At 33.7% G+C, this 25,972-nt stretch overlaps 3 protein-coding genes across 5 annotated transcripts; 2 read left to right on the top strand and 1 right to left on the bottom strand.

Moving 5' to 3' along the window:
• The first annotated feature begins 40 nt into the window (after window positions 1–40).
• Window positions 41–8,828, top strand: OEP16-3 (Mitochondrial import inner membrane translocase subunit Tim17/Tim22/Tim23 family protein). 2 transcript variants are annotated; one of them, XM_068616692.2, is made up of 3 exons: window positions 41–171; window positions 776–1,124; window positions 8,398–8,828. In XM_068616692.2, exons 2-3 carry the CDS (start codon window positions 791–793, stop codon window positions 8,544–8,546), a joined length of 483 nt encoding a protein of 160 aa, XP_068472793.1. In that variant the 5' UTR covers window positions 41–171; window positions 776–790; the 3' UTR covers window positions 8,547–8,828. The 2 variants fall into 2 exon arrangements, with proteins under 2 accessions (XP_068472793.1, XP_090158958.1); XM_090302832.1 differs by having other exon boundaries at window positions 104–337.
• A 1,198-nt stretch (window positions 8,829–10,026) lies between these two features.
• On the top strand, window positions 10,027–12,903 carry LOC137814121 (Rhodanese/Cell cycle control phosphatase superfamily protein). 2 transcript variants are annotated; one of them, XM_068616691.2, is made up of 6 exons: window positions 10,027–10,144; window positions 10,408–10,664; window positions 10,751–10,901; window positions 12,291–12,376; window positions 12,455–12,559; window positions 12,635–12,903. In XM_068616691.2, the coding sequence occupies exons 1-6, from the start codon at window positions 10,101–10,103 to the stop codon at window positions 12,703–12,705; spliced, it is 714 nt and encodes a 237-aa protein (XP_068472792.1). In that variant the 5' UTR covers window positions 10,027–10,100; the 3' UTR covers window positions 12,706–12,903. The 2 variants fall into 2 exon arrangements, 1 of the variants encoding a protein (XP_068472792.1); XR_016521218.1 differs by lacking the exon at window positions 12,291–12,376.
• Window positions 12,904–22,631: 9,728 nt separating this feature from the next.
• LOC137816172 (Pectin lyase-like superfamily protein) lies at window positions 22,632–24,677 on the bottom strand. Its single transcript, XM_068619252.2, has 5 exons — window positions 24,246–24,677; window positions 23,798–23,969; window positions 23,499–23,705; window positions 23,128–23,387; window positions 22,632–23,042 (listed from the first exon to the last, which is right to left on the bottom strand). Exons 1-5 carry the CDS (start codon window positions 24,635–24,637, stop codon window positions 22,889–22,891), a joined length of 1,185 nt encoding a protein of 394 aa, XP_068475353.1. The 5' UTR covers window positions 24,638–24,677; the 3' UTR covers window positions 22,632–22,888.
• Between the last annotated feature and the right edge of the window lie 1,295 nt (window positions 24,678–25,972).

Raw genomic sequence — 25,972 nt, 5'->3', positions numbered from 1 at the left:
AATTTGAGTATATTTTATAAAAATAAAGTGCTGTACATAAAATTAAAGTAAATATAAAAAAGAAATTGAAAATATGATGAAGAAAATCCTGATGTAATATCGCAGTCGAGGGTGTTCATTCATAGTTTACAGTGACGAGTACCCATCTTTTCGCTTCTCAATTTCTCGGAGGTACCTATTTATCTTCTCACCGCTAACACTTTCTTTTTCTCTTCATCAATATCGCATTTGTGCCTCAATTTCTCTTCTCTAACTCCATTCCCACCTTGTCCACTCATCTGTTTAGGGTTTCCATTTGATTTACTTTCTTAAGTAGCGCACGTTCCTCGATCTGAATGTATGTGTGATTCTTCATACTCGTTTTTTTATGATTGTTAATATTTCTATGCGTTATTCTCTGTTGCCGATGTTTCCAATGTTGTTTTCCGGTTTGGAATTCATTTTTTGGATCGGTTATCACCGGGTCTTATCGTAGAATTGGTTCGGCGTATTTCTACTAGTTGTTGATTCCACCACTGTTTCCTGTAATTATGTTTTCTTATCATTGGAAAAATGGTCAGTAATTTATATGCTGTGTGTGTATTCTGAAAGCATTATGATACTTGGAAACTTAATCTCGTTTATCTGGATTAGGTTTCTGTCAAAATGTTCTTGTTAGGAGAGATTACAACTGTCTTTCCTGTGTTTTTTAGTGGTAATTGGTTGTGGTATGAAATGTTGTGTTGTAGCTTTTATCTTTTGACATGATTAATGAGTAGTGTTAATTTTTTGATAGTGTCTTGAGAAAATCATGGTGGACGCAGCAGAACGTAGGTACTTAGAGGATGAGGATACACCACTCATGAAAACTATTAAGGGTGCAACAACTGGTTTAGTTGCTGGCACTATCTGGGGTACTGTGGTCGCCTCCTGGTATGATGTCCCTCGGGTTGAGAGAAGTGTTGCCCTTCCAGGTCTGATTAGGACTTTCAAGATGATGGGAAACTACGGTTTTACCTTTGCTGCCATTGGAGGAGTCTACATAGGTGTAGAGCAGTTGGTGCAGCACTATAGGATGAAGAGGGATCTAGTCAATGGAGCTGTTGGTGGATTTGTTGCTGGTGCAACTATTCTGGGTTACAAAGGTAGCCCTTTTCTGTTATAAATATTTATCTTTGAGAATTTATTTTATTTAATATCTGGATTCTAAAATGTTTGTTATTGAGCTATGATTTGTCATTCATTTTTGAAGAAGCATCACACAGACAATGACTCGATCCATTTCACTCTGAAATTAGTAGATTTGAACATTGTGTTTTTTTTGTCTTTTTGACTTGGTTATGTCATTGTGCTTGATGGCTTTTGGCACTTTTCATGTCCGGCTTAGGAAGCCAATCTATCATCTGGTCTTCTTTGGCTTTCGAGAATAATCTTTTGTGGTTGTATGTGTGTTTCTATGTGTACGGGAGGGTTATCTATGGCCAACCCTTTCTTCTTTAACCCTTTTTGCTGGTCTTGTTTCATTTTAGGTTTTCATTGAAAGCTTGGTCTTTTGTTGCTTTTCACTGTCACCACTGTCACCACTGTCACTGGGAGATCCTTATATTGGGCACATTTTTTGTCCCAAAAAAGAAGCTACAAGTTTTTTTTGCTTTCATTCAATTGTGCATTATTCATTGATTGGTTGTTATGTGTTTGGAGAGCATAAAATAGATTTCTGTTGGACCTAGGAGGTTTCTATGTCATAACCATGTTATATTTTGTTGATGCTAACTTTTCATTGTACCCGCATGTTATACTAGGAGGGTTGGAAAACACTGACAAATGAATAAACTCAATGTAAGTTGAACATGTTGCAATAGATTAGTGGACAAGATAGAATTAGGAATGAATGCATCAAACAAAATGTTGGGGTAGCACGTATTGTAGAAAAGATGATAGTATGTTTCCTTAGGTGGTGTTGAAGCCCTATAAGGAGAGTAGATCAGATGAAGGGTAATCCAGTGGCTAGAGGCAAAGGTAGACCTAGAAATGCTACAGGTGAAACAATTAAGGACTGGGGGTAAATAATATGTCTATAGATATAACTTATGATAGAACATTTTGGCATCATGTGGTCTATGTAATGTAGCTGTTGCATAATCAGGAGAATTATGTTATAATTAAGTGCAGATTCTATTTTATATTTATTAGGACAGATTTGTTAGTGATTTGATTTGATTTGTACAGCTTTAAACACTCATTATTTCTGGCTTTCATTGCCTATTATTTCTTTCTTTAATTAGGTTGTAAAACAGTCTATAAATAGAGACTGTAATCACATTTGTAAAATATCTCAGAAATATATTTCACTTATTTCTTTCCACTTGGTATCAGAGCTCCTGATCTAGGAGACTCTGCTTCCGCAAATTTTTTTTTAGCCTTCATTGCTGTAATCATTTTCCTTGACAGCCTTCATTGCTGCAATTATTTGTTGGACAGCCTTCATTGCTGCAACTTTCTATTTTCCTTATCCTTTCTCCATTGACCACCACCACCACCTTGCACCATTGACCACCACCGACCACCACTGCCGTCGCTCGCCGGAAACTGCACCGCTCGTCGGAACTGCCACTGCTCGCCGGAAACCGCCGCTGGCCGCCTGAAACCGCCACCGGAAAATTTTTCCGGCAGATTTTTTTTCCTGTGTGTGTGAACAGGATCAAATTTTGCCAATCTGAAAAACTCAGTTGGTTTTGAACTCTCATGGACTCCCTTAGTAAGCCATCTAGCTATTGTTCCTTTACTATGAGTGGTAAGAGTTCTAGTTTTTTATCCTTTAATGCTTCTAGTACTGAAAATATCTGGATTATAGACTCTGGTGCTACTGATCATATGACACCTCATTCCTCTTCTTTTTCATCCTACACTACTTTATCCGGTAAGCCATATATTACTATTGCTAATGGTTCCACTACCCCCATTAATGGTCGTGGTAACATTCACCTTCAACCTTCATTTCCTTTAAAAAATGTGCTTCATGTTCCCAAACTATCCAATAACCTCTTGTCTATTCAAAAGATTACCCAAGATTTAAATTGTACAGTGGTATTTTTCCCTTCCCATTGTGTTTTTCAGGATCTTGTCACGGGGAAGACTATTGGAATTGCTAAAGAGCAGGGCGGGTTATATTATTTACAGCATGAAGAAAGTAAAAAGGGTGCTAGACTACAGGCACACACTTCTAATCTTCAGCAAGGTCGTGAATCTTGGTCATCCTCTCAGATATGGCTTCAACACAGACGTCTTGGTCATCCTCCATTTAGTACCCTAAAGTCCTTATTTCCTGTTTTATTTACAAAAGTGTCTGCTGAGTCATTTCATTGTGATGTTTGTCAGTTTGCTAAACACCATCGGACAACTTTTCCTCCCAATGGTAATAAAAGTTCTAAACCTTTTGATCTTATTCATTCAGATGTATGGGGACCTTCACCTATTCCTAATATCTCGGGTACAAAATGGTTTGTTTCATTTATTGATGATTGTACTCGGGTTACTTGGTTATTTCTCATGAAAGATAAGTCTGAAGTTTTTCACTTGTTTGTAAAGTTTTACAGAATGATTCAAACACAATTTGAAAGTTCAATTAAGAGATTGCGTTCTGATAATGGAAGAGAATATGTGAACCAAAACCTTTCCAAGTTCCTTGAGGAAAATGGAGTTGTTCATGAATTAACCTGTGTGGACACTCCTCAACAAAATGGGGTTGCTGAAAGGAAAAATCGTCATCTCCTTGAGGTTACTCGAGCTTTACTTTTCCAAACATCTGTTCCTAGATCTTACTGGGGGGAAGCAGTCCTGACTGCCACTTATTTGATTAATAGATTACCCTCTCGGGTTCTAGAGGGTGTTACTCCTATTCAGGTTATGACCACATTCTATCCTTCTATTCCCATGTTGAATAGTCTTCAGAATCGTGTCTTTGGTTGTCCTGCTTTTGTCCATGTTCATAGTCCTAATCGGGGTAAGTTAGATCCTCGTGCCATCAAATGTGTCTTCATCGGTTATGCCCCCTACAAAAAGGGGTACAAATGTTATCATCCTCAAAGTCGTAAAGTTTATATTTCCAAAGATGTCACCTTCCATGAAACAGAGTCTTTCTTTCCTAGTTCTCAGCTTCAGGGGGAGAGTATTCAAGAAGCTGAGGACCTTGAGTTGCCACCTTTTCCTTTGTTACAGGATTTCGTTCTTAGGAAGGATGACAAAGACCCTGCACCAACATCATTACCAGAGAAGAATAATGAAGACAAATATTTTGGAAAACAATATCAGCGAAGGCAACAAGAACCCGTCCTGGTCGAACAGCAACTTCAATTGTCTGAACCGGAGGTAAGAACTCATACCAGTGAGACTCTTGAGGACACCTTAAATACTGCTTTTGAACCTAACCTAAATGATTTACCTATTGCCTTGAGAAAAGAAAAAAGATCTTGTGCCAAATATCCTATATCCCAATTTGTGTCTACAGAAAAACTTTCTATGCAGCACCAGAGTTTTCTTTCAGCTATTGATTCTATCAAAATCCCTACATCGGTACAAGAAGCCTTAAAAGATGATAACTGGATTCGAGCCATGAATGAAGAAATGAGCGCGTTAGAAAGGAATGAGACTTGGGAGATTGTAGAGAGACCAAAAGATAAGAAAGCAGTGGGTTGTAGGTGGATATACACAGTTAAGTATAAGTCTGATGGCACACTGGATCGGTATAAAGCAAGGTTGGTTGCAAAAAGGGTACACTCAAACCTATGGGATCGATTATGAGGAGACTTTTGCTCCAGTGGCAAAAATGAATACCGTCAGGATTATTCTCTCCCTGGCGGCACACTTTGGTTGGGCAATGCATCAATTTGATGTTAAAAATGCCTTCTTGCATGGAAGCTTGGAGGAAGAAGTATACATGGAGATTCCACCTGGGTATGGTATTGTTAATGAAGGGAATAAGGCGTGCAGACTTAAGAAGGCCCTATATGGTCTTAAACAATCACCTCGTGCTTGGTTTGGAAGGTTTACTCAAGCTATGGTATCTTTGGGGTACCGACAAAGCCAAGGTGACCATACTCTGTTTATAAAACATTCTCAGAATGGTAAACTCACTCTACTTTTGGTCTATGTAGATGATATGATTATTACAGGTGATGATGAGATTGAAAAACAAAATTTGAGGGAGAGACTAGCTGCTCAATTTGAAATGAAGGATCTTGGGAAGCTGAAGTACTTCCTTGGGATAGAGGTTGCTTACTCGAGACAGGGCATCTTTATTTCTCAAAGGAAATACATCCTTGATCTTCTCAAAGAGATTGGTAAGTTGGGTTGTAAGCCCACTGGAGTGCCAATAGAGCAAAATCATAGGATTGGGAATGATGAGGAAAACCCAAAAGTGGAGAAGACACAATATCAAAGACTTGTGGGAAAACTCATTTATCTTTCAAACACTAGGCCAGATATAGCCTATGCAGTTAGTGTGGTTAGTCAATTTATGCATGATCCAAGAGAAAGACACTTGCAAGCAGTAGATAAAATTATTCAGTACTTAAAAGCCTCTCCAGGAAAAGGATTGCTATTCAAAAAGGGGGAAAACTTATCCATGAAAGTATATACTGATGCTGACTATGCAGGATCGATTGTTGATAGGAGATCCACCACAGGCTACTGCATGTTCTTGGGTGGAAATCTGGTGACATGGAGGAGCAAGAAGCAAAATGTAGTTGCAAGATCAAGTGCAGAGGCAGAATTTAGAGCCATGGCTCAAGGGGTGTGTGAACTCTTATGGATGAAGATCATACTTGATGACCTAAAAATAAAATATGAAGCTCCTATGAGTTTGGCATGTGATAATAAGTCCGCTATCAGTATTGCACACAATCCGGTTCAACATGATCGAACAAAGCACGTAGAGATAGACCGACACTTTATTAAAGAAAAGTTGGATGATGGTCTTATAGCCACTGAGTACATCCCTTCAAGACTCCAATTGGCAGATATGTTTACTAAGGGACTTCCCGCAAAACAATTCGAAGATCTTACTTGCAAGTTGGGAATGATAGATATACATTCACCAACTTGAGGGGGAGTGTTGCATAATCAGGAGAATTATGTTATAATTAAGTGCAGATTCTATTTTATATTTATTAGGACAGATTTGTTAGTGATTTGATTTGATTTGTACAGCTTTAAACACTCATTATTTCTGGCTTTCATTGCCTATTATTTCTTTCTTTAATTAGGTTGTAAAACAGTCTATAAATAGAGACTGTAATCACATTTGTAAAATATCTCAGAAATATATTTCACTTATTTCTTTCCACTGTAGCCAATCCCACCTTCTGGGAAAAAAGGCTTAATTGTTGTTGTCTATGTAGCATTGATTTGAACACAAGACACTGCAAAATATAAAAAACCCAAGACACGGGGTCACATCATAATATAACTCCAATAGTAAAAGAAAAATTGTAAAACTATGGAGAAACCGGAAAAAGTTAGTCAGTTATGTATGGGAGGCGAGGAAATAGAATAAAATAATTGAATTGGAGTAGCAATAGAAAGAGAAAAGAAAAAGATGGTTACAAGAGTGGGGAGAAAAGGGGACACAACACAAGTATTATTGGGCTGCGGGAAATTGCTCACTACTCGCCAGTGAGGAATGGTACGTAAGACAGTCGCATTATTCTTTGATTGCAATTGACAGTAGCAATCAGAGTCTTCACCACTTCTACACGTTTCTTCTCGTCTGTGCCATACTGCTTGACATTTCTCAGTTCATTCTTAGAATTGTTCTGGTTTCTTGTGAAGGTAAGGGTAAAGATAACATTTCTCCTTTATTTTTTAACATGGTTTAACATTGCTGGTGTGTCTGGTAATTGGGCCATGTCTTCATTGACGAAACTGGTGACTGGACTGTGTCATCACTGGTGTGTCCGGTGACTGGGTCATGTCTGGTTTTGGTGGGCTGTGTCCAACACCACTTCCATGTCTTGTCTGCACCATGTCTTGTGTTCAAACTGGTTCTGACATGTGGAAGCGTCTATATATCAAGCTGTGTTGTGCGTCATGGATTGTTGTATAGAATTGTTGTAAAATGGTAATTTTTGTGGTTAATTTCTTTCCCTTATATATGTTTTAAGCATTACTTTGAGTTTGTTTGGAGTAACTTCTCTTCAAGACTTTTGAGGAGACAAAAATGAGTTTCTCCAAAAGTTAAAATTAGTATATGCATAAGCTACTTTGTATAAGTTCTCACATATGACTTTCTAAGTTTTTTTATTTTTCAACTTGTGCATGAGTTAATTTTAACTTATGAAGAAACTCATTTTATTTTTATTCATATTACTAATTTACTATTATAGATTCATGGATGCTTGATTTCTACTGCTTCTATGTTTATCTGTCTTTCTTTATTTTATACCCTTCTATTGGTCTCTTCAGTCATTGGTGTAAAGCAGCTCCATTTTGTGTAAGAAGTTTATGCATTGTATTTTGCTCACTTGTTGAATTATTTAGCTAAACATGTGCCTGAAATTTTTAAAAGGAAATCTAAGTGATTGTTTGTTCTAGCTACTATACTACATGTTGTTTCTTCCTGCCTATTGACCTTGTATGGAGTTATTAATAATTGTATAATGTAACTATTTTTGTTGCTCACTGTTCCATTTTCTCACTGCAAACTGCAAAGTATGATATATTGGGCTGATATTGGTCTTAAGATTTTTGTGGAAATCCTCTACTTCAAGTTCTGACTTGTTTATTACTTGTGTTGGATTATTGGTTCCTTTGTTCTAAGGTTTTTTGTAGAAAGGAAAGGATGGTGGTATTTTCGAATTAATAAAGTTTTGTAGTGTATAAAATCGGATAAAGAATGATTGGAAGGTTTTGTGAGAATTCACTATTTTATTTCTTTCATTCTATAAGTTTCTTATATTAGAAAATATTTACTTGAGATAAATGATTTATCCTCCATTTCCTTTCACTTCAAAACCCTCCATCCCAACACCCAAGCATACCTATTTGTTAGTTTCATGTCACATCACTGTTGGCTTATACTGCAAACTTTTGAGTCTCTCCATTTGCCTGCCTACACAGTTCATTATAAGTTCATCCTGGTTGACTATGATATTTTTACATGGAAGAGAGCCCATGATTTGCAGCCTTATGCATATTTGCTTGTTGTCGGCTACAATTGTCTAACTTAAACATGGTTTCTCATCATGAGGTTGTTGTTTAACAGTCAGCCTTCCTTAAAAATTTCTTAGGAAGTGTTTTAAGTTACCTTTCTGAATCTGATATTAATTACAAAACCAGGATTACCAACTTTATAATCTAAATAAGTCACCCTGAATCTGCTGTTTTCGTAGCAAGTTTTATGTTCTGTTCATTCTATTGCAGGAAGGAGCATCAAAAGTGCACTTTCTGCTGGATCAGCGTTGGCATTCACATCTGCATATATTGATTTCGGTGGTCAGACATTAAAACATGACGAGGGGAAGGAGTATGCCGCTTACACAACAAAGAAAAGAACCAGTACTGAAGAATAATTATTAATTTATGCACTTCTATGACCGAAGACATTTCAAATTGATAGGAAAGAGTGGATCACTCTTTTGTAGACCCGTCTCTTTGTTTTGAGTTGGAATTTCATACTTCGCAGTTTTTCCATTTTGTTTCTTATGTAAGTTGGTGATGCCGAACTGGTTAAATTCCAATAAGTGTGCTGTTGTGGGTTAATCTATGTTACACATTACTCCAATAGTCAATGTTCTTCCTTGGCGATAGTTTTGAGATTCTCAATACAATGATATTTTGGAATTTGTATTTAATAGTATTTTAAAGGTAAATAGTAGGTAATAAGAAAAAAATTACAATTTTAGTGAAAAAATATAATTTTTTAAAATTTGTTAGTTTATTTTGAATTATGTTAATTGTTAAAGTAATTGATCTTGATATTTAATAATTGTTATTTGTTATGTGTGTGTATTTAAAGTCTGGAAAAGATGTCTAAATAGTATATTATGATACTTTTTTTATCTTCGACAATTATTTTTAATCAAATTTTACTTATTTTTAAGGATTAGTTTGAAACGAAGTTTTGATAATATAAAAGAAATAATATATTATGTATGAATATATTCTGGAATTTATATTTCGTAAAGATATTTAAATGTATTAAAGGAAATATATTTTGGAATGCATTGTTAATTGGTAATGTTTTCTCGTAATGCTTATTTTGAACACACAAAATTATATTATATTTTTAGAATGCTTATTTTTGTAATATATTTTAGAATAACAATAGACTAGATGGAAATATGTTTTCAGTGAAATGTGTAGAAAGATATCATACTGTAAAAAAAAAAAACTATTCAATTTTTTCATGTACTACGAATGTTTAGTATTGAGAACTGAAAACCATCTCCATGTTTCAGCTTCATGGTTTTTTTCACTACATCCAACGAAGAACGTCGACTATTGGATAATTAGTGGTTATATTATATTGTTCTCTTCCTCCAAACTTCTTAACAAAAAAACAAGGCTTATGATTACTCTCCTATCATTGTGTTTTCTTACAAATTATATATGAAATCATTGCTAAATAAAAAATGATTTTAAAAAAATCATTACGAAACTAAGATTTCATTAACTATTAATACAGTATTTATAGAAATATCCTATATATTTTTTTTGCTGACCTTTTTTATGGCTGTCTCAAAATGTGGCTGAAATTAATGGTTCAGTTTCTACTTTGGCATATTGTATTATAATTATTTCTATTTGATTAAGCTTAATTAGAAGATTTTTATTTTATTTTATTTTGAAAACTAGATCTTTTGAAAATTAAGTCTTATGAAAAAAAATATACATGTTGAGCTAAACAAACAGCTATCACTGTTAGCCAGCACCAACAAGGGTACCAGTGATGAGGTTATAGAATCTTGAAGGCTTTAAGATTTTGTAGATATTTGACACGTGGCAGAAAACCATTGCTGATTGCAAATTTCATGGCCCATTAAATTTAACAGGTGGCACGAGTGAGTTCAACTTTGAAAGACAGCTTCAGCGGATAGATATGAGTTAGAAACAATTTTCATACAATGGCAGGAACTGGTTTCTACGCTTCCTGTCTTTCCTCTTCCAGGTAACTAACTCATCTTAACTTCTCTCTTTCTTTAACATCTTCAAATGGTTATTTATACTCATAGCATAACAAATCCACAAAAAAGTATCTTTATTTTATCTTGGGGTTTTCTTTCCTAGATTTTCAGCGTGTAAAATAAAAAACTTTATATTCTGCATTTCAAATTAACCATGTTGGTGAAAACAGTAGTGAAGGGAAAGTTCAGTTAACGTTTGAAAAATCTATGTGGACATGGTTGTGAGGGATTAAGGTTGTTTTTTCAGCAACTTAGGGACATGTTGGTTGGTATTAAAAACTCACAATGCAAGGGCCCTGCCAGGGAAACTACCTGGAACTGGAATGAGAAGATTGACAATAAAAGCAGAAGTGAATTTTGTGAACGCTGACAAGGCGAAGGAACTTGTAGAAGTGGATGGATATGCTGTTCTTGATGTGAGGGACAAAAATCAATTTGAGCGAGCTCACATAAAATCTTGTAGTCATGTGCCTCTTTTTGTTGAAAACAAAGACAATGATCCCGGTATGGAGTTTCTCCTTCCTAAAAGTTTTATGTGGGCATGTTCTTCTGCTTCAATTTTGTTACTCTGTCACTTTCGCTTTCTGTAGGTACTATTATAAAAAGGCAGCTGCACAATAATTTTTCTGGGTTGTTCTATGGGTTACCATTCACTAAGCCAAATCCTGAGTTTATACAATCTGTTAAGAGCCAGTTTCCACCTGAAAGTAAACTCTTGGTTGTATGCCAGGAAGGACTGAGGTTTGTTTATGATTTCCTACCCAATTTGACTGCAAATTATTTACACCATCTGGTCATGTTCACAGTAAGCTTGCATTGATATGTTTTGGTCCTTAACTTCACCTTCGTAGAACACACAGACCCCAACTCTCATGTTTGTTTTTCGTTATATATGATTGGCTTCAATATTACATATACTCATAGCATGGTTGTGTAATATAATAACTACGTAGAGTCTAATATCTAAATGTTAGATGAAAAAGAGATGAAGCTTTGGTTTGATTATTCAAGGCTAATTGGTGACTTAATAGTAAAAGAAGAGATGACAGTGAGGTTGTATGAGGGTAGGAGGAAGAAGTGAGAGTATATTTTGTTTGTACTCTAGCTTTGAAATAAAAGCTCATTGAAAAGAGTACTGAACTGTTGATGATATAACATGTCTTTTAGGATGTAAAATATTCCTTTTAAATAATGAGATAAAAAGTTGTTGAAATTAATTCTTTAGTCAGATATAATTTTATTTATGTGTTAAAAGATATCCTTGTGTCAAGCTTCTCAGTTATTCAAGCTTATACAGCTATATATTACAACCCATATCTAAAGCCACAAACTACAAAGTATTTGTGTTTTGTTTGGATTGTGAGGAGAGGGGGGATACAAGATTTTCAAGAACTGTTCCATTATGGGACAATCTAAGAAATTTGTACTCATGCTTGTAGTTTCATTGCCTGTTTTTCTTTAAGGCGGTCTTTTTCTCATCTTAGTCAAATATATTTTATGGAATAAGACCAAGGTCATTTCCTATATGAATGAATTTCATACTTCAACGTTCTGCATAAATGCTTTTAGTGTCCAACTTCCAAGGTCTCACCAAAGTAACTATTTCTAAAGAAGCTCATAGTCCATCATCCAATATTTATCGTGCAAGTGCAAGAGAATTTACGGGTAACTTGACTCAAATTAGAGAGAAAATGATGCCACATAAAATGTTATATATATTGTTGCATATGTTATCAATTATCTTGTGGCGTAGGTTAGGTAAGTTAAATCACAATCGAATTGTGATGCTGGAGCTATTACGCTTTTAAGTGGAAAAAATTTCACTCTGACTATTAGTTATAATTTTTTGTCTAATGATAAAGAGTTTGAGTCAACAATTGCTATTAGAGTTAAGGTTACGAGTTGGATTTTCAATGAGACAATGAGACAATTGTTGATGGGAAAATTGATGCCACCTGAATAATATACTAAAAAGGACAAAACTACAAACTTCACCTCAAGGACTTCTAGATGTTGTGGGACAAAAAGATACATCAAATTCCTATAAATTGGCTTGAATTTACACTGTACTTGCATTGAGTTTTAATAGTCTGATGTAAGAGTTTGGGATTTTCTTTGTTCTTTGTCAAGGTCTGCAGCAGCTGCAAATAAGTTAGAGGAAGCTGGTTTTGAAAATATAGCATGCATAACATCTGGTCTTCAAACTGTAAAACCAGGTTTAGTGATTGTTTGACTTATATTTAGAAGTTAACTTATATTTTAGGATAATCAATTAAACTATTTCAATTCTGTAGGGACATTTGATTCTGTTGGGTCCTCAAAGTTGGAGGATGCAGGCAAAGCTGGTTTGGTGACAATCCAAGGAAAAATATCAACTGTGTTGGGAACTATTCTTGTTTGTGAGTCTTTTCTTTTAGCATATTTCTATCACTACTTTTTATGCTGCTATTGATTTGTTTAAATGAAATTTTCAGGTGCATATTTATTCGTTACATTCTTCCCTGATCAAGCAGAGAAGCTATTTCAATTGGCCCCTACAGGATAAGCCTAAAAATTCCATTATGAACTTTCTTGATTTTGTTCTTTCCCAATCTTTATGCATGTAGAGTAATTAAGGAACGTGTGTGATTAGAATTGAGGAACAAAAAAAAAAGATGAAATACGAATAAAGTGATGGTAGATTTAGTAATGTTAGTATGACTATAATGATCAAGTAATCAAATTGTTCAGTATTTAGAATTTACACTGCTGCTGTAGTTTTCCTTTGAAGATAGTTTTTTTTTCCCCGTTTGTCTTATGAAAGAAAGGTTAATGGTGTGATTCTGATCGTAAACCTCATGAAAACCAAGTTAGTATTTTACAAATTGAATTTTGAATGTATGATAAGAGACATCTTCTCCATTTTGTGTTACTTTTTTTTACTTTAAGTTATTATTTAATTTGTTCAAATGTTTTATTTAATCAAAATACAGATATAATATAAATATTTGAAAGTTATATCTGAAAGATTTTATTTTTTAAAATCATAAAATAAATTTTATATTTGAATATTTAATTACTTAATTCAACTTAATTCATTATTTATTTAACACTTGTGGTTTGGATTTAGATTGAATTTGATACATAAATGACACATTCAATTAAACTAAATTTAAATCATTTTAATGGATGAAATCCCATTCAATTCTAGTATTGACGTTACTGTTGTGTTTATTCTAATAGTTATATAATTTAATAATTTAGAAACTTTTTAACTATTTTTTTATTTTTATTATTACTTTTTTAGGGAGTATTACTAAAAAAACATCATTATGGGAATATAACATCCTAATTAACTTGACATCTAATATCTCACTAATGACCTATTCTCTCAATGATACGTATATAAAAGCCCAAAATTAACAATAAAATTCACCCTTACTTTTTTCAAATCCTTTTTAGCATTGGATTCAGGGTTGATTTTCCCTATCTTTAATGAAATTTGTGAATATATGAAAATATCTTTAATGAAATTGAAAATAGATTAAGGGAGTGATCTGCACCCAATCACAACACCTCTTCGTTTTCGCACAGCAGTCGCTACCGTCACTGCCACCTTCGTTTAGCAGTCGCTACCGTCACTGCCACCTTAGTTTTCGCACTGAACGCGGTGGGCAGTGTTATCTTGCCATTTTTCCGTTCGCATTTATCTTCTAAGGCAGCTGTATCCATTAAGAATGCTGAAAAAAAATATCACTTAGCTTCCGGATATAGAAATCCATAAGTCAAAAAATATACTTTCGCATGCCCACATCCAGAACACAGTTAACTATTTTGGATATGTACATCCGGAATACAAAACCCAATTCTGGATAATGATATCCGTAATGCATTTCTTTACTACGGACATAGGCGTCCGGGAGCTTCAATTGCAAATTGCTTACGAATGTTTATACTGACACTTCCGAATATCAATATCCATAGGCAAAACTGATACTTCCGGATGTTAGTATCCATAGACAAATTTGTCACTTCTGGATGCTAATATCCATAAGCAAATATGTTACTTCTGGATATTGGTATCCGTAAGCAAATGTATGGAAAAGGCAAAATAGAGTTTTAAAACTTTTGTTGGGTGCCAGTCAAAATTGATTGGGTGCAGGAGGCAATTGCCTGGATTCAGTAGTGACCAAAATAGCAAAAGTATTGGCTTTTACAATTAAATCATGGCAATTTCTTCCGGCACCATATCATTTTTTATATGCACCCAACGTAACCTTTTAAACCCAACTTTGCCCTTGTTACAAATTTTCTTATGGATATTAATATCCAGAATTCACAAATTTGTATATGGATATCAATATCCGGAAGTCACATATTTGCCTATGGATATTGGCATTCGGAAGTGTCATCTTTGTCTATGGATATTGACATTCAGAAGTGTTAGTTTTGCCTATGGATATTGGTATCCGGAAGTGTCATGTTTGCCTATGAATATTGTAATCCAGAATTGTACTCTTTAACTACGGACATCTTTATCCGGAAGGCACATCATGCTTCTGGATATACATATCCGGAAGCCAATCATCCTCAATTCTTTTTTTGACAATGATGATTTTGGTACTTTTAATGGATTAAAACTCACTAAACTAAACAATTTTAAAGAATTAATGTTATGGACTTTAATCCAAAAGCAACTAGAAAAGACAAAATAAAATTGTGAAACCATGTGCCTAATTCCAATAGTTTGGTGAAGCACTCCGGAAATTCTTGGGCGGAAGTGCAATGAAAAGAAATGGTTGCATTCCTCAAATCAATTGGACCAAGAGAGTGAGGTTTGTAAGATCCTTTTATCCCCCAACGAATGGGACAATGGCATGTGTTGGCAGGAGCCACATGAAATTCAACGAAAATGTTAAAGGGATTGGCAGGGGGCACATTCCGGATTTTTTCATCCGAAACAAATCGAGCAAAATATTCTTCCGAACATAATTATCCAGAACTATTCTGGATATATACATCTGGAACACAATAACACAATTATGGATATATATATATATACCCGAAAATAAAAAGATTTATGAAAAATTACTGTTTTACTGGGTGCAATTAACTTTAACCTAATTTCTATTTCATTAAGAATACAATAGTAATTTCACATTGACATGTTGGGTGCCAATCACAAATGATATGGTGCAGAAAGAATCATCCTTAAATCAGCTAGCAAGGAATGATGTGCAACAGTCAGATTCCCAAAATAATATGTACCTCCTTCTTCATTAGATTATGTGAAATGTGGAATTTATTTTTAGCAGCACTCATTAAGGTGTTCTAAATTACTTTTATCATTCTTATACTATTCAGAAACCCGATTAGCCATTGTATCTTCTACAACATTGTTTCTAGTAAAGAAAGAGTGATCTCAACTAAATAATTCAGTTTAAACCATAAACATATGGATTTATAGTCGAATTTATATTTTATTTTTTTCAATCTCGTATATCTCTTTTTATGACTTGTCAATCTCTCTTCCTTTCTATATTTGATTATGTTTTTAGTCTTTATTTATTATTAAATATCGAAATTGTCTTTGCAACACTTTCATCACTCTTAAACTATCTTTAATGTTTAAGAGGTTTTAACAAGATTTCTTATTAAATATATAAACGATTAAATATTTTTTAAATTGGCTCCTACCATATCCAAAAATGTTCCTAAATAGATCGAAATCGACCTATGAAACCATAAGAATAAAGACCTACTTTTGAGAGACGTTTTTCGAATTATCCTTAACTTTTCTACAATTTTGTACTATGACCAATTATTTGACAATGATAGCCAAAATCAGAAATTTTTTCATACTCTATAACTCCAATCAAAGCAAAGTCTTGCCTTTCAACCATTATATGCTTTGGAAAATCATGTTGTAAATCTATATCCACCAGAATCCTTGCAAAGAACCCCTTAGATCTTGAAAGCAACACTCATCCAAGGATAAATGGTGTTTATCCCTCCAGTAATAAAGAACAATGTGTAATTTCCAATACAGTAAACTCTTCAACTTGGCCCAACACTGAGCTTCTGTAATTTTTACCATGGTTGACACAAAGTCATGATTCCAAGCAAAAACCCATAAAATTTCGAGAACAAGATTCAAAGAACTCACGACTAGTATATCCTGCACATGTCTTCCAAAGACTAAAACTTGAATTCATAGAATCCATTTCCCAAAGGAATTGACTTCCAAGAACCAAAGAACGTCCAAGATTTCAATATTTTTGAACAAAATTTCAAATATGTCGAAGGCTTGTCTTCTTTGTTCAAAACAATTTTGTTATGCAACTGAAGCTTACAATTTTCTATACCCACTACATAACCATCTTCATTGATCTGAATAGTGACCATATCCTCTTTCACGTAAGGCATCGGTAACGGAACTGAGATCATATCCCTTTTCATACACATCAGTAACTGACTCAACGAAACATTATAAGTGTTGGACAAAACTTGGGCAAAAGTTTTCTTGAGTCCATTTCAAACATTTTTCAGTGCCGAAGAACATGAACCACAATAGCTATAACTTCATCATTATTCAAACATCCCTAGGGTAGGACAAAACTCATGCTAGTCACAATCAATAACTTGTTTTTTCAAAGACAAAACACCAAACACCACACAAAAAAAGGTAACCAAGAAAAGAAAATGAAGATATTAACTTTATTATGATTTGTTTACCCATGGAAGGTAGATGATACAAGGCCCCCAAGAAAAGAATTCAAACTAGATTCATGAATCCACAGAAAAATCAAAGTAGAGAAATGATGATGTGTCATGAAAATCTAACAGTATTTCCTAACATCTATAATTTTCCTAAGCCCAAACTTTTTTTTTTGACTTAAAATTAAAAATTCACGTGTATAAAAGTCAAATTCACACATGTTTCTTTATACATTCTTAAATTTAAGTTTAAAATAGGATTTCAAAATGTTTAATAATTTTAATTTTTTAACTTTAAAGAGAAAAAAAAGTCAACTATTTTTTCTTTTAAATATTCATTTATACTTAAGAAAAGTTCATTTTTTCATTTTTATTTCTAACTTAAAAGAACTAACTTGCTTATTTTATCTAAAGTTTATAAGGAAACATAATAAGCTAAGTATTAAATTAAATATAAAAAATGTAGTAATAATAAGGGAAATGACGTAAATACAAATGTGCATCCTAAGTTCGGAGCTAGAAGGTCTTGGTTGAGATCCCACACAATCAAGTAAAAAAACTATCTTGTTCTTTGTGTCTTCTAAATTGGTATTTTGTAATAAAAATATACATAACCACATATTCAAGGTATAAACATGATTTATCTTGTTTTAATTATAGGCTAAGATAATATTATTCACTATTGACCAAGATTTAAATAGAAAAGTATAATAAGGAATCAACTTAAAGGACATTTTGAATCCATTTATAAATATTTAAGTCTTACAACTATCACTGGTGATTACTAACTTGAGCACGTATTTTTGTATACCACAACATGTATATCCAAAAATCATAACACTGATATATTATTGTCTAACTTTGTAGATCAATTATAAATGTGTGCTGAGAAATGCATTGAATGCAAAAAGAACAAGAAACACATTCTTTTGTCGACAAAGGAGTTGTAGTCCATTATTACTTCCTAACACTTCCCGACTTAAGGAATGGACATTATGGGTCTTTTCCAAATAGCCAAAAATCAATTTAAATTATTACTAGTAGGAGTTGAATAATTCATCAAATGGATACAATTTGAATCGTTAGTGGCTATCAATGTCCAAAATGTAGAAAAATTCACATGGAAAAATATCGTTTATCAATTTGGTGTACCCATAAAAATAATCACTATCAATGATTAGCAATTTACCAACAAAAATTTCAATGAGTTCCTTCAATATCTTTACATCAATCACAGGTCATCTAAGTAGAACATTCCTAGACTATAAGGAAGCAAAAACAGATAATAAGGTCATCTTAGGGAAACTAAAAGAAAAGGTTTGGAATCATTAAAGGATTGTGCACCAAAGAGCTTAAGAAAGTACTATAAAGGTACCACGACACCCCAATCTACCACACAAGAATTTTCATTTTGATTGACATAAGAGATATAAGCCATGATTGTCAAATTGAAGAGTAAATTATTTGTTGAAGTCATTTTGAACATGAGAGCAATGAATAAGAACATAAACACGGCCTTTACCTTCTCGAAGAAGTCAAAAGCACACTGGAAAAAGCATACAAAGTTAGAGATGCTTGACACCACAACTCAAAGTTATCATTGAGAAGCTTTAAGATGTGAGACTTTGTGTTGATATCACAAGGAGTTGCATATTATGATCCTCACGAAGGAAGTTAATAGCCAATTAGAAAAGCCACATCAGAGTAAAAGAGCAACTTAGAAACAAGATATATTGACTAAAACATCTATTTAGCGAAGTAATACTAAGTAGGTACTATTATATTTAACACTGGTAAAGGTGGAGTACTCTTTCCTTAAAAATTAATCTCCTTAAGTGTTTTTTTTCCATTAAAGTTTTAACAAGACTCTCATAATCCACCCACTTAACAATACAATGTTTATTCTTGGTTTATGATTGTACAAATTATGTACTTGTTTTCCTAATATTCCCTGTCGAGTATGTCTCAATCCAAAATGTATTTTATGAACAAACTCCCATTTATAATCTCTAACTTGAAAAAATTATGTCTTACATCCTTATCAATTTTTTAGAGAAACCTTCACCTTGTTGGCTCGTTTAACTTGAACACTTTATGACTTTTATAACTCAACAGTAATTTATTGTTAGTGTTTAGGGTCTCATTTAACAAAAGAAACCAATTCCCTTGGCAAATTCTTCATGTGAAAAGTGAGTAATGGAGATAGCTTAGGCCTAAGTTTTGCAAAACATGACCTAGTTAGTTAGTGACTTCTTGGCCAAAAGTTGTTGCCAAAAGATAAAGAGGTTGACAAGTTCACCGGGATGGAAGGATTGAATTTCTTCTTATAGAAGACCTTTTAGGATGTTCCAATCACCACCAAAGAAACTAGCGACATATTGCAAAGTACCTTGTTGTACACATTGACTTCCAAGTCTCCTCCCGTCAATTTGGTATAAAACTCAACTAAGACTCTTCCCAACCCATCTTACCTTTGTGGTGTCTCCCGTGGTACCTCTTCTTAGTATCAAGAAGAAGAGGAAATGGTTGCATAATGAACCCCCAACAATAGTTATATTTGTCTCAAAAGATTGCTCATGTGGGAAGGGTTGTTGACAATCCTCATGATTCTTGGAATGAAGAGTGTGATAATAAATAAATGTAAGTAAAACATAGTAGAAAACTCTAAAGAGCAACACCTTACCCACCAAATGTGACACCAAATCGTAAAACTAATATAAACCCAACAAGGGTTAAGCCAAGACGGAATTCAAAATATTTAGATCTTCATTATCTTTCTTAAACAACAATCTCCTTGGATAATAGTTTTATTTTCAAGGTACTTATATTTTCCCGTCCTATCAAAAGAAAGGTTTCCCTTCATCTTTTATGACAATCTTAAAAAAGTCTCCTTTGAAATTCTTGTAAAGAGATGGCAACTTGATTTGATCTCTTAGTCATGTAGTTTAGTGGTTGAGAAAAATCTCCAAAGTCAGCCTGACATACAAAGATTTACATGGAATTTTAAATGCTCACATATACATTCGTGCATTTAAATGAAGCTATGTTGAAGTAACGTTTAACAGAAAAATCATAAATTGTGAACTCATCAATGGGCACCTAAATGTAGAAGCCTTTTAGAGACAAATCATTAACATCAAGAAGTTGCATGACATGTGATCATTCTTCAAGAACAATGTTTCCCCCTCCTTAGACAATTTCCATGCAACCAAAACACTCTGGTCCTAATATATTGGAAGCATCCCTGAAGTTGGCAAGTTGTAAAGACGAGTGGTACTTGGAATGGTACTCAACTACCTTCTTTTTCACCAATTTTGCCCGAAAAAGTAATTTTCACCTTGATTTCTCTATCAACTTTATTAGTTTGACAAAAAAATTAGTTGACATGCACCTCATGACACACAACTTCTGGCTTGATGCTTAGAGTACCATAGCCATTTTCTTCCTAAAATTTCCACATACTTGCTTGACCCCATGGAGATAACTGTAAGAACAAACATACAACACCCTAAATGTTTTGATTGTTCATTTAAACATAACAAGTGAGGAGCTTTAAAAAATGTAATAGTTACATCTAGCAAACGTGATCAGATGATGAGTGCATGTGCCTCGTTGGACAAACGATAGAGTATTGTGTCAAATTCCACTTCGTCTGATAAGTTAATTGAAGATCAATCAAACAATAAGTATAAATCAAGACTTCAAGCTAAAACACATAAAGAATATTTCAAAGCTTGAGTTTAAAGATATAGAGAATGCCTTCTACATCTGACTTGAGAAGATTTGCACCAAACAATAATGTTCAAATACCTCTTCAGATGTGAGTTGGAGTTGCAATGACCACTAACTCTCTTGAAACAACTATTTTTCAACTCTAACTCAGTGGTATATCATGTACGATATTCACTTTTAACAATTGTTTGGTATAAAAAATTATTAGAAAGGAAGATAAGTATGTTAAACTATTAGAGAGTTTGTATGAAGATAAAAGAAATTAATGTTGCATGTCATACATTTAATGCTTCTCAACAAAAGAGTTCACCGAAAAATAGCAGAAGTAGAAGAAGAAGACAACGAAGAGAGTTTAAAGCTCAATGGTCAGAAAAAAGAATGTAATAACTACTTTTTGCAAACATATAAGAAGACATGCTTCGAAGAGAAATATAAAAGAGAGTCATTATATGCAAGTGTTGAAACTCTATTGAAATATTTTGTTCTCTAAAGCTATGTAAAGAACAATTTATGTTCATTTCAGTGAATTAGGGAGATAGCCTGACATTGTATATGTCAAAAGACGCTACTCTCTCTAGTAAGCTAAGCATGTGATTTGTTGATCACCCAAACTTTGTGTTTGTAAAAGTAAAAAATGGTTTGTCAAAAGAATACTTAATTGAGTCAGAAGTAACTTGGAAAAGAATATTTGTTTAAGTTAGAGGTGACTTTAGAAAGAATACTTGAATAGGATCGATTAGGAGTGATTGGGAGTTGAAAGATAACTCGGGTTAAACCAGGAGTAACTTGTTGAAAGAATACTTGTTTGAGCCAAAAATGGGTTGGAAAAAAGTACTTGCGTGTACTTCGCAACGTGAGCTTTCCTAGTTAAACTTGACTGGTTGGTCAATAACTGAATGTAATTTGTATGATTATACAAAATTAGTATAAAAATACTAAATATTTTTTCTTTATATATATATGGAAAAGTTAAATCTAATCGAAGATTTATTTTTATTTTTGTTGGTGTATTCATCTCATCTTTGTATAGTGTAAAAGCACTTACACAAATGATATAAGTTCAAGATTACAAATTTTTAAAAACACAATTCAACACTATATTCTTATATTATTTCTTGTTTTTCACGATAACTTTTAGCTAACTTTGATAACTTCTTATATTATTTCTTGTTTTACACAATAACTTTTAGCAAACTTTGATAACAAATATACTTTCATGGTATCTGATGATGTACCCATAGTATTCATGCCTTCTACCTCCGCTGACAACATCTTCCCCGAATATGTGTCCTTGGACTCCTCGAAAGAACCCATAGTCAAAATAATATGTACCTATAACAAACTTATAAAGTACCCAAAGGCTTGTTCATACCAATTTTTCACTAACAAATGAATGTGGCAAAATGAATCACCATGGTCCTTGTTTATAGGTTCCAAGCCACAAAGGTCCAAGCAATGTAACATTTATACTATTAGATCTCTATAAATCAACGGTTGGGAACATATGATGCCTCATTTTTTAAGGTCACAAATTCCATTTAAAGCATTAAAAGCTAAAACTACCATATGACACATCATTTAGGTAGATAGAACAACTTAGTCTTTGTAACATTTGTTTAATTTTGCCTGTAAAAGATCACAACTATGTCAAGTTGATGGAAATTTGTACACCCTTGAGATAGAGAAATACTAGGCCTTCACCGAATGCTCACAGAGTTAAGTTGAGAACATAACCCGTTTCACATATCTTGTCGATAGGTATCAAGTAATAAAAGCACACTTTACCATATAATCAAGTAATTAAGGCATAAAAATTGTTTATCTATTTTAACTATGGGTCAAGGAGACATTACTCATTATCACATCTCATACTCAACTCAAAAACTTTATTTATGAATATTTAATACTTACAAATCATCATTTATTATTGACTTGAACATTATAGTATCTCCTATAAGCACTCCTTTTTCAATTATGAGGATAAGAATGTCAGAAAATGTAAAACACAAAATAGAGATAGAGACAAAATACTTCAAAAACAAGTAAAAGAAACAAATAAATATTAGTTATATTTATGTCAATATTGGGAGCGACTTGAATCTACTCCCATGCAAGATTATAGATAAACTTTGTCAAACATACATAAAGAAATGAACAAGTTATCATCATATTATTCTAACATCTCCAGCTTTTAAAAGAAATAATTTTAAATATATTGAATGACTTTGTTAACACATTTTGAATTTTGACTAGATGAAGGGAAAAAGAAATAACAACAGGGATTGGAAGGGGAAGGTTGGTTATTTAGAAGTTTCCAACCATTGGTCGCCATCTATAAAAGTAGTGTTGAAGAAAGCAGAAGCTTCTGTTTCATTTAATTTCTGTACATAAGAAGCCCTCAAGTTCGTGTTAGCCCCTGAGCCCGAGCAATTATATTCTCCATAGAAGATAGTCCTGCATGCATGCATGCATGTGTTAAAATATATGGATAGTTAGCAATTATTTGAAGAGAAGAGTTTGTTGATTAGAAGAGACTCACTGGTCTCTAGAAGGGTCGTTGAAATCATTCCAACCTTCAGGAGCAATAATATCTGACATTAATGTGGAGGCAAAGACAACACGAGAATAAGGTCTCCATGCTCGACCCAACCATATTCTACCGTTTCCTCCAATTGTACAGTTCACAAATGCAAACCCTGTATTTTCATCACCTGAAACTCTACCATGAGCTGTAACAGCACCATTTATGCTCCTTTGTCCCACTGGTACGGGGTTCGCTATAGAAACTATTTGACAATTCTGAGTACATACATAACATCATTTTATCAGTATTTGTAAATTGTAATAATATCACTAAAAACAAGTAAAATTAGAATGGTTAGAGTAGTAATTGAGATGAAGATAGGGTACCTCGTAGAGGGACCTTGCATTGCCGAATATGAAGTCAATGGAGCCTTGAATGTAGCAATCTTTGAAGTAATGGCGACCCTTATCATCGTGAAGGGTGTCTTGTGCTCCAAAGAATCCACAACCCCTAAATTCAGATTGATCTCCAGATACTCTAATAGCTACAGCTTGTGCCCCAACAGCCCCAGGACTTGGCATTGGTGCTAAATTCTATTTGGAGTACAAAGTTTCTGGTGTCAGTGACATTGTAATATGTTATTTATATTTTCTTTCTTCTAGACATACAAGTAAAAATCATTCACCATGAAGCTTATGTTCTTAGCAATGAAATTGGAGGCGAAAACTTGAACAGAGCCACTATAAAATGTTCCATTCGCGGATAATGCGGTGTCATTCCATGCAATTGCAGTTGAAGTATAGCCTTGTCCTTGAAATGTAATGTTGGGTTTTGTTTTGGGCACCATAACCTTCTCACTGTCCAAAAATAAATGGCATCATAGATGAAGTTAAGATTAGTTTAAAAGTAATTATTTTCAAGGAAATAAGATATATGGTAAGTTTGTTATGCTGTCATAATTCGTATAAATTAAGCACACTTTTTTTATCAAACTTTTTCAGAGATTTTAGAAAATTAAGTGATTTGTCCTGAAAAAAGATTCCAAACATGAGTGGAGTGATTCAAATCCAATGAAACAAAACAAGGGAAGCTTAAAAAGGAGGTTTATTTGATGATGATGAGGACCAACTTACTAGTACATGCCAATGTTTATCCATATTATGGTTCTTTTGACACTAAAATCTGGAACTGCATTCACGGCTGCTTGTACTGTTGTGAAATTACAACACCCTCTTCGATCAACACAAAGATACGAAGTTGTATTGGTATTTGGAGGTGGAATTCCTGATGGAAAATCATCACAAATAGAATCAGTATTCCCACCACTAGGGTGTTTCTTGTGATGTCGGTGGAAGTTCCCTGTTAAAGGTTTTGCCAAGTATGCAGATGAAGGTGACAAGGCATTTATGAGATCCTGTGAAATTGGATTAATGAGAAACTGTGGAATTGGATTTATGAGATACAAATATGCAAAAACTGCGGCCAGAGCAACCAAAAGAGATAGGAGGTTGCTTTGGGGACCCATTTTCTGATTTTTTTTGAATGCAGGAGAGGGTGTGAAAAGGGATGAGGCTGAAAATTTTGAAATCTGTATATATATGAAAATAAAATGTCAAAAAATGCACTTGAAGGGAAAGGTTTAATGGCATGTCTTATAATCTACCCTGTCCTTATTCTTTCTTGGGGAAATTTCCAACTTTCACCAAACTTTTAAGTTGGTTGGTTTTTCTTCAACCTTTTTCATGACGTTGCAGGCCAACTAAGACAGTCTTTATTATATCAGCTTATCAAATATATTTTATGAAATATGATCAAGGTCATTGCCTATATATTAATAATTTCCATACTTCAATGTTGTTATGCGTCAGTGATTGTAGTGTCATAGTGCTTAGGTCTTTCACCTCTGTGACTACTTGTACAAAAAAACTTACACTCCATCGTCCCATATTTTAAAAGCGTTACATGCACATGAATTAGAGCCTTTCATTGTATATAAGTAGGTGCAAATCTCACCTCATTGAACCGGTTTTATAGGATTGAATTATACTTAAAGTTGACTTTGTAATAAAATGGGATATAGAATACAGCCAGAGCAAAGATTATATGTATTAAGTGTATAGTTTAGAATGAGAAAGGAGAGCTGCAGTTGAACTCAATTACCTGAATGGAAGGGAGTTTAAGTATGTAATAAACTAAATGTAAATCTTGGCCTCTGTGATTTAGAAAACATATTCTGCTTCTGAGACTTGGCAGAGTTTACCTGAATGATTTACCAACAAGGACCAGCATTACGTGAGTTTGGGTATTCTTAGCCAGATCCCGGCATATTTAGACAGATTTGTAATACTTTTGGAAAAATAAAATAAACAAAATGATATTTTTTCATAAACTAAAACCAAATCATATACCTCAACTTTTTAAAAGGTTAGATGAAAGAGTTTATATAAAAGTTGAAAGTGTAATTGTTTTAACTTACGCAGATACTGAATCAACACAGTGTTCTGCATAAATAATTGAGAATGTTAAGAGTTTGACTTTAGTAAATTATGTTACCCATCGCCATCCCCTTGCATGTATGGACAAAAGATGCACAAAATTCCTACATATATATCCATTGACTTGAGTTTCCGCTGTACTTGCATTGAGTTTTAATAGCCTAATCTATTAACTTGAGATTTTCTTTTTTTCACTCTCAAGGTCTGCCGCATCAGAAAACAAGTTAGAGGAAGCTGGTTTCTTAAATGTAGAACGGATAACATTTCTCCTTCAAACTGCAGAACCACGTTTTATAATTCTTTGGCTTAGTTTTAGAAGTAAACGCCTAACAATTATTGTTTAAGAACATATCGACGGAGTTGGA

The sequence above is a fragment of the Phaseolus vulgaris genome, chromosome 1 (assembly GCF_051622355.1).
Source record: "Phaseolus vulgaris cultivar YP4 chromosome 1, ASM5162235v1, whole genome shotgun sequence".
In the NCBI taxonomy this organism is placed as follows: domain Eukaryota; kingdom Viridiplantae; phylum Streptophyta; class Magnoliopsida; order Fabales; family Fabaceae; genus Phaseolus; species Phaseolus vulgaris.
This window is presented reverse-complemented; position numbering and strand designations above follow the sequence as displayed.

What these genes read in the sequence shown, in the direction of transcription:
- LOC137816172 (XM_068619252.2), bottom strand. Translation starts at nt 24,637, where the DNA reads ATGGGTCCCCAAAGCAACCTCCTATCTCTTTTGGTTGCTCTGGCCGCA. An exon ending in ATAAACATTGGCATGTACTA is followed by an intron (nt 23,970 to 24,245) that starts GTAAGTTGGTCC and finishes ATTTTTGGACAG; the next exon opens with TGAGAAGGTTATGGTGCCCA. An exon ending in CTAAGAACATAAGCTTCATG is followed by an intron (nt 23,706 to 23,797) that starts GTGAATGATTTT and finishes TACTCCAAATAG; the next exon opens with AATTTAGCACCAATGCCAAG.
- OEP16-3 (XM_068616692.2), top strand. Translation starts at nt 791, where the DNA reads ATGGTGGACGCAGCAGAACGTAGGTACTTAGAGGATGAGGATACACCA. An exon ending in AACTATTCTGGGTTACAAAG is followed by an intron (nt 1,125 to 8,397) that starts GTAGCCCTTTTC and finishes ATTCTATTGCAG; the next exon opens with GAAGGAGCATCAAAAGTGCA.
- LOC137814121 (XM_068616691.2), top strand. Translation starts at nt 10,101, where the DNA reads ATGGCAGGAACTGGTTTCTACGCTTCCTGTCTTTCCTCTTCCAG. An exon ending in GTATGCCAGGAAGGACTGAG is followed by an intron (nt 10,902 to 12,290) that starts GTTTGTTTATGA and finishes TTCTTTGTCAAG; the next exon opens with GTCTGCAGCAGCTGCAAATA. An exon ending in TCTTCAAACTGTAAAACCAG is followed by an intron (nt 12,377 to 12,454) that starts GTTTAGTGATTG and finishes TCAATTCTGTAG; the next exon opens with GGACATTTGATTCTGTTGGG.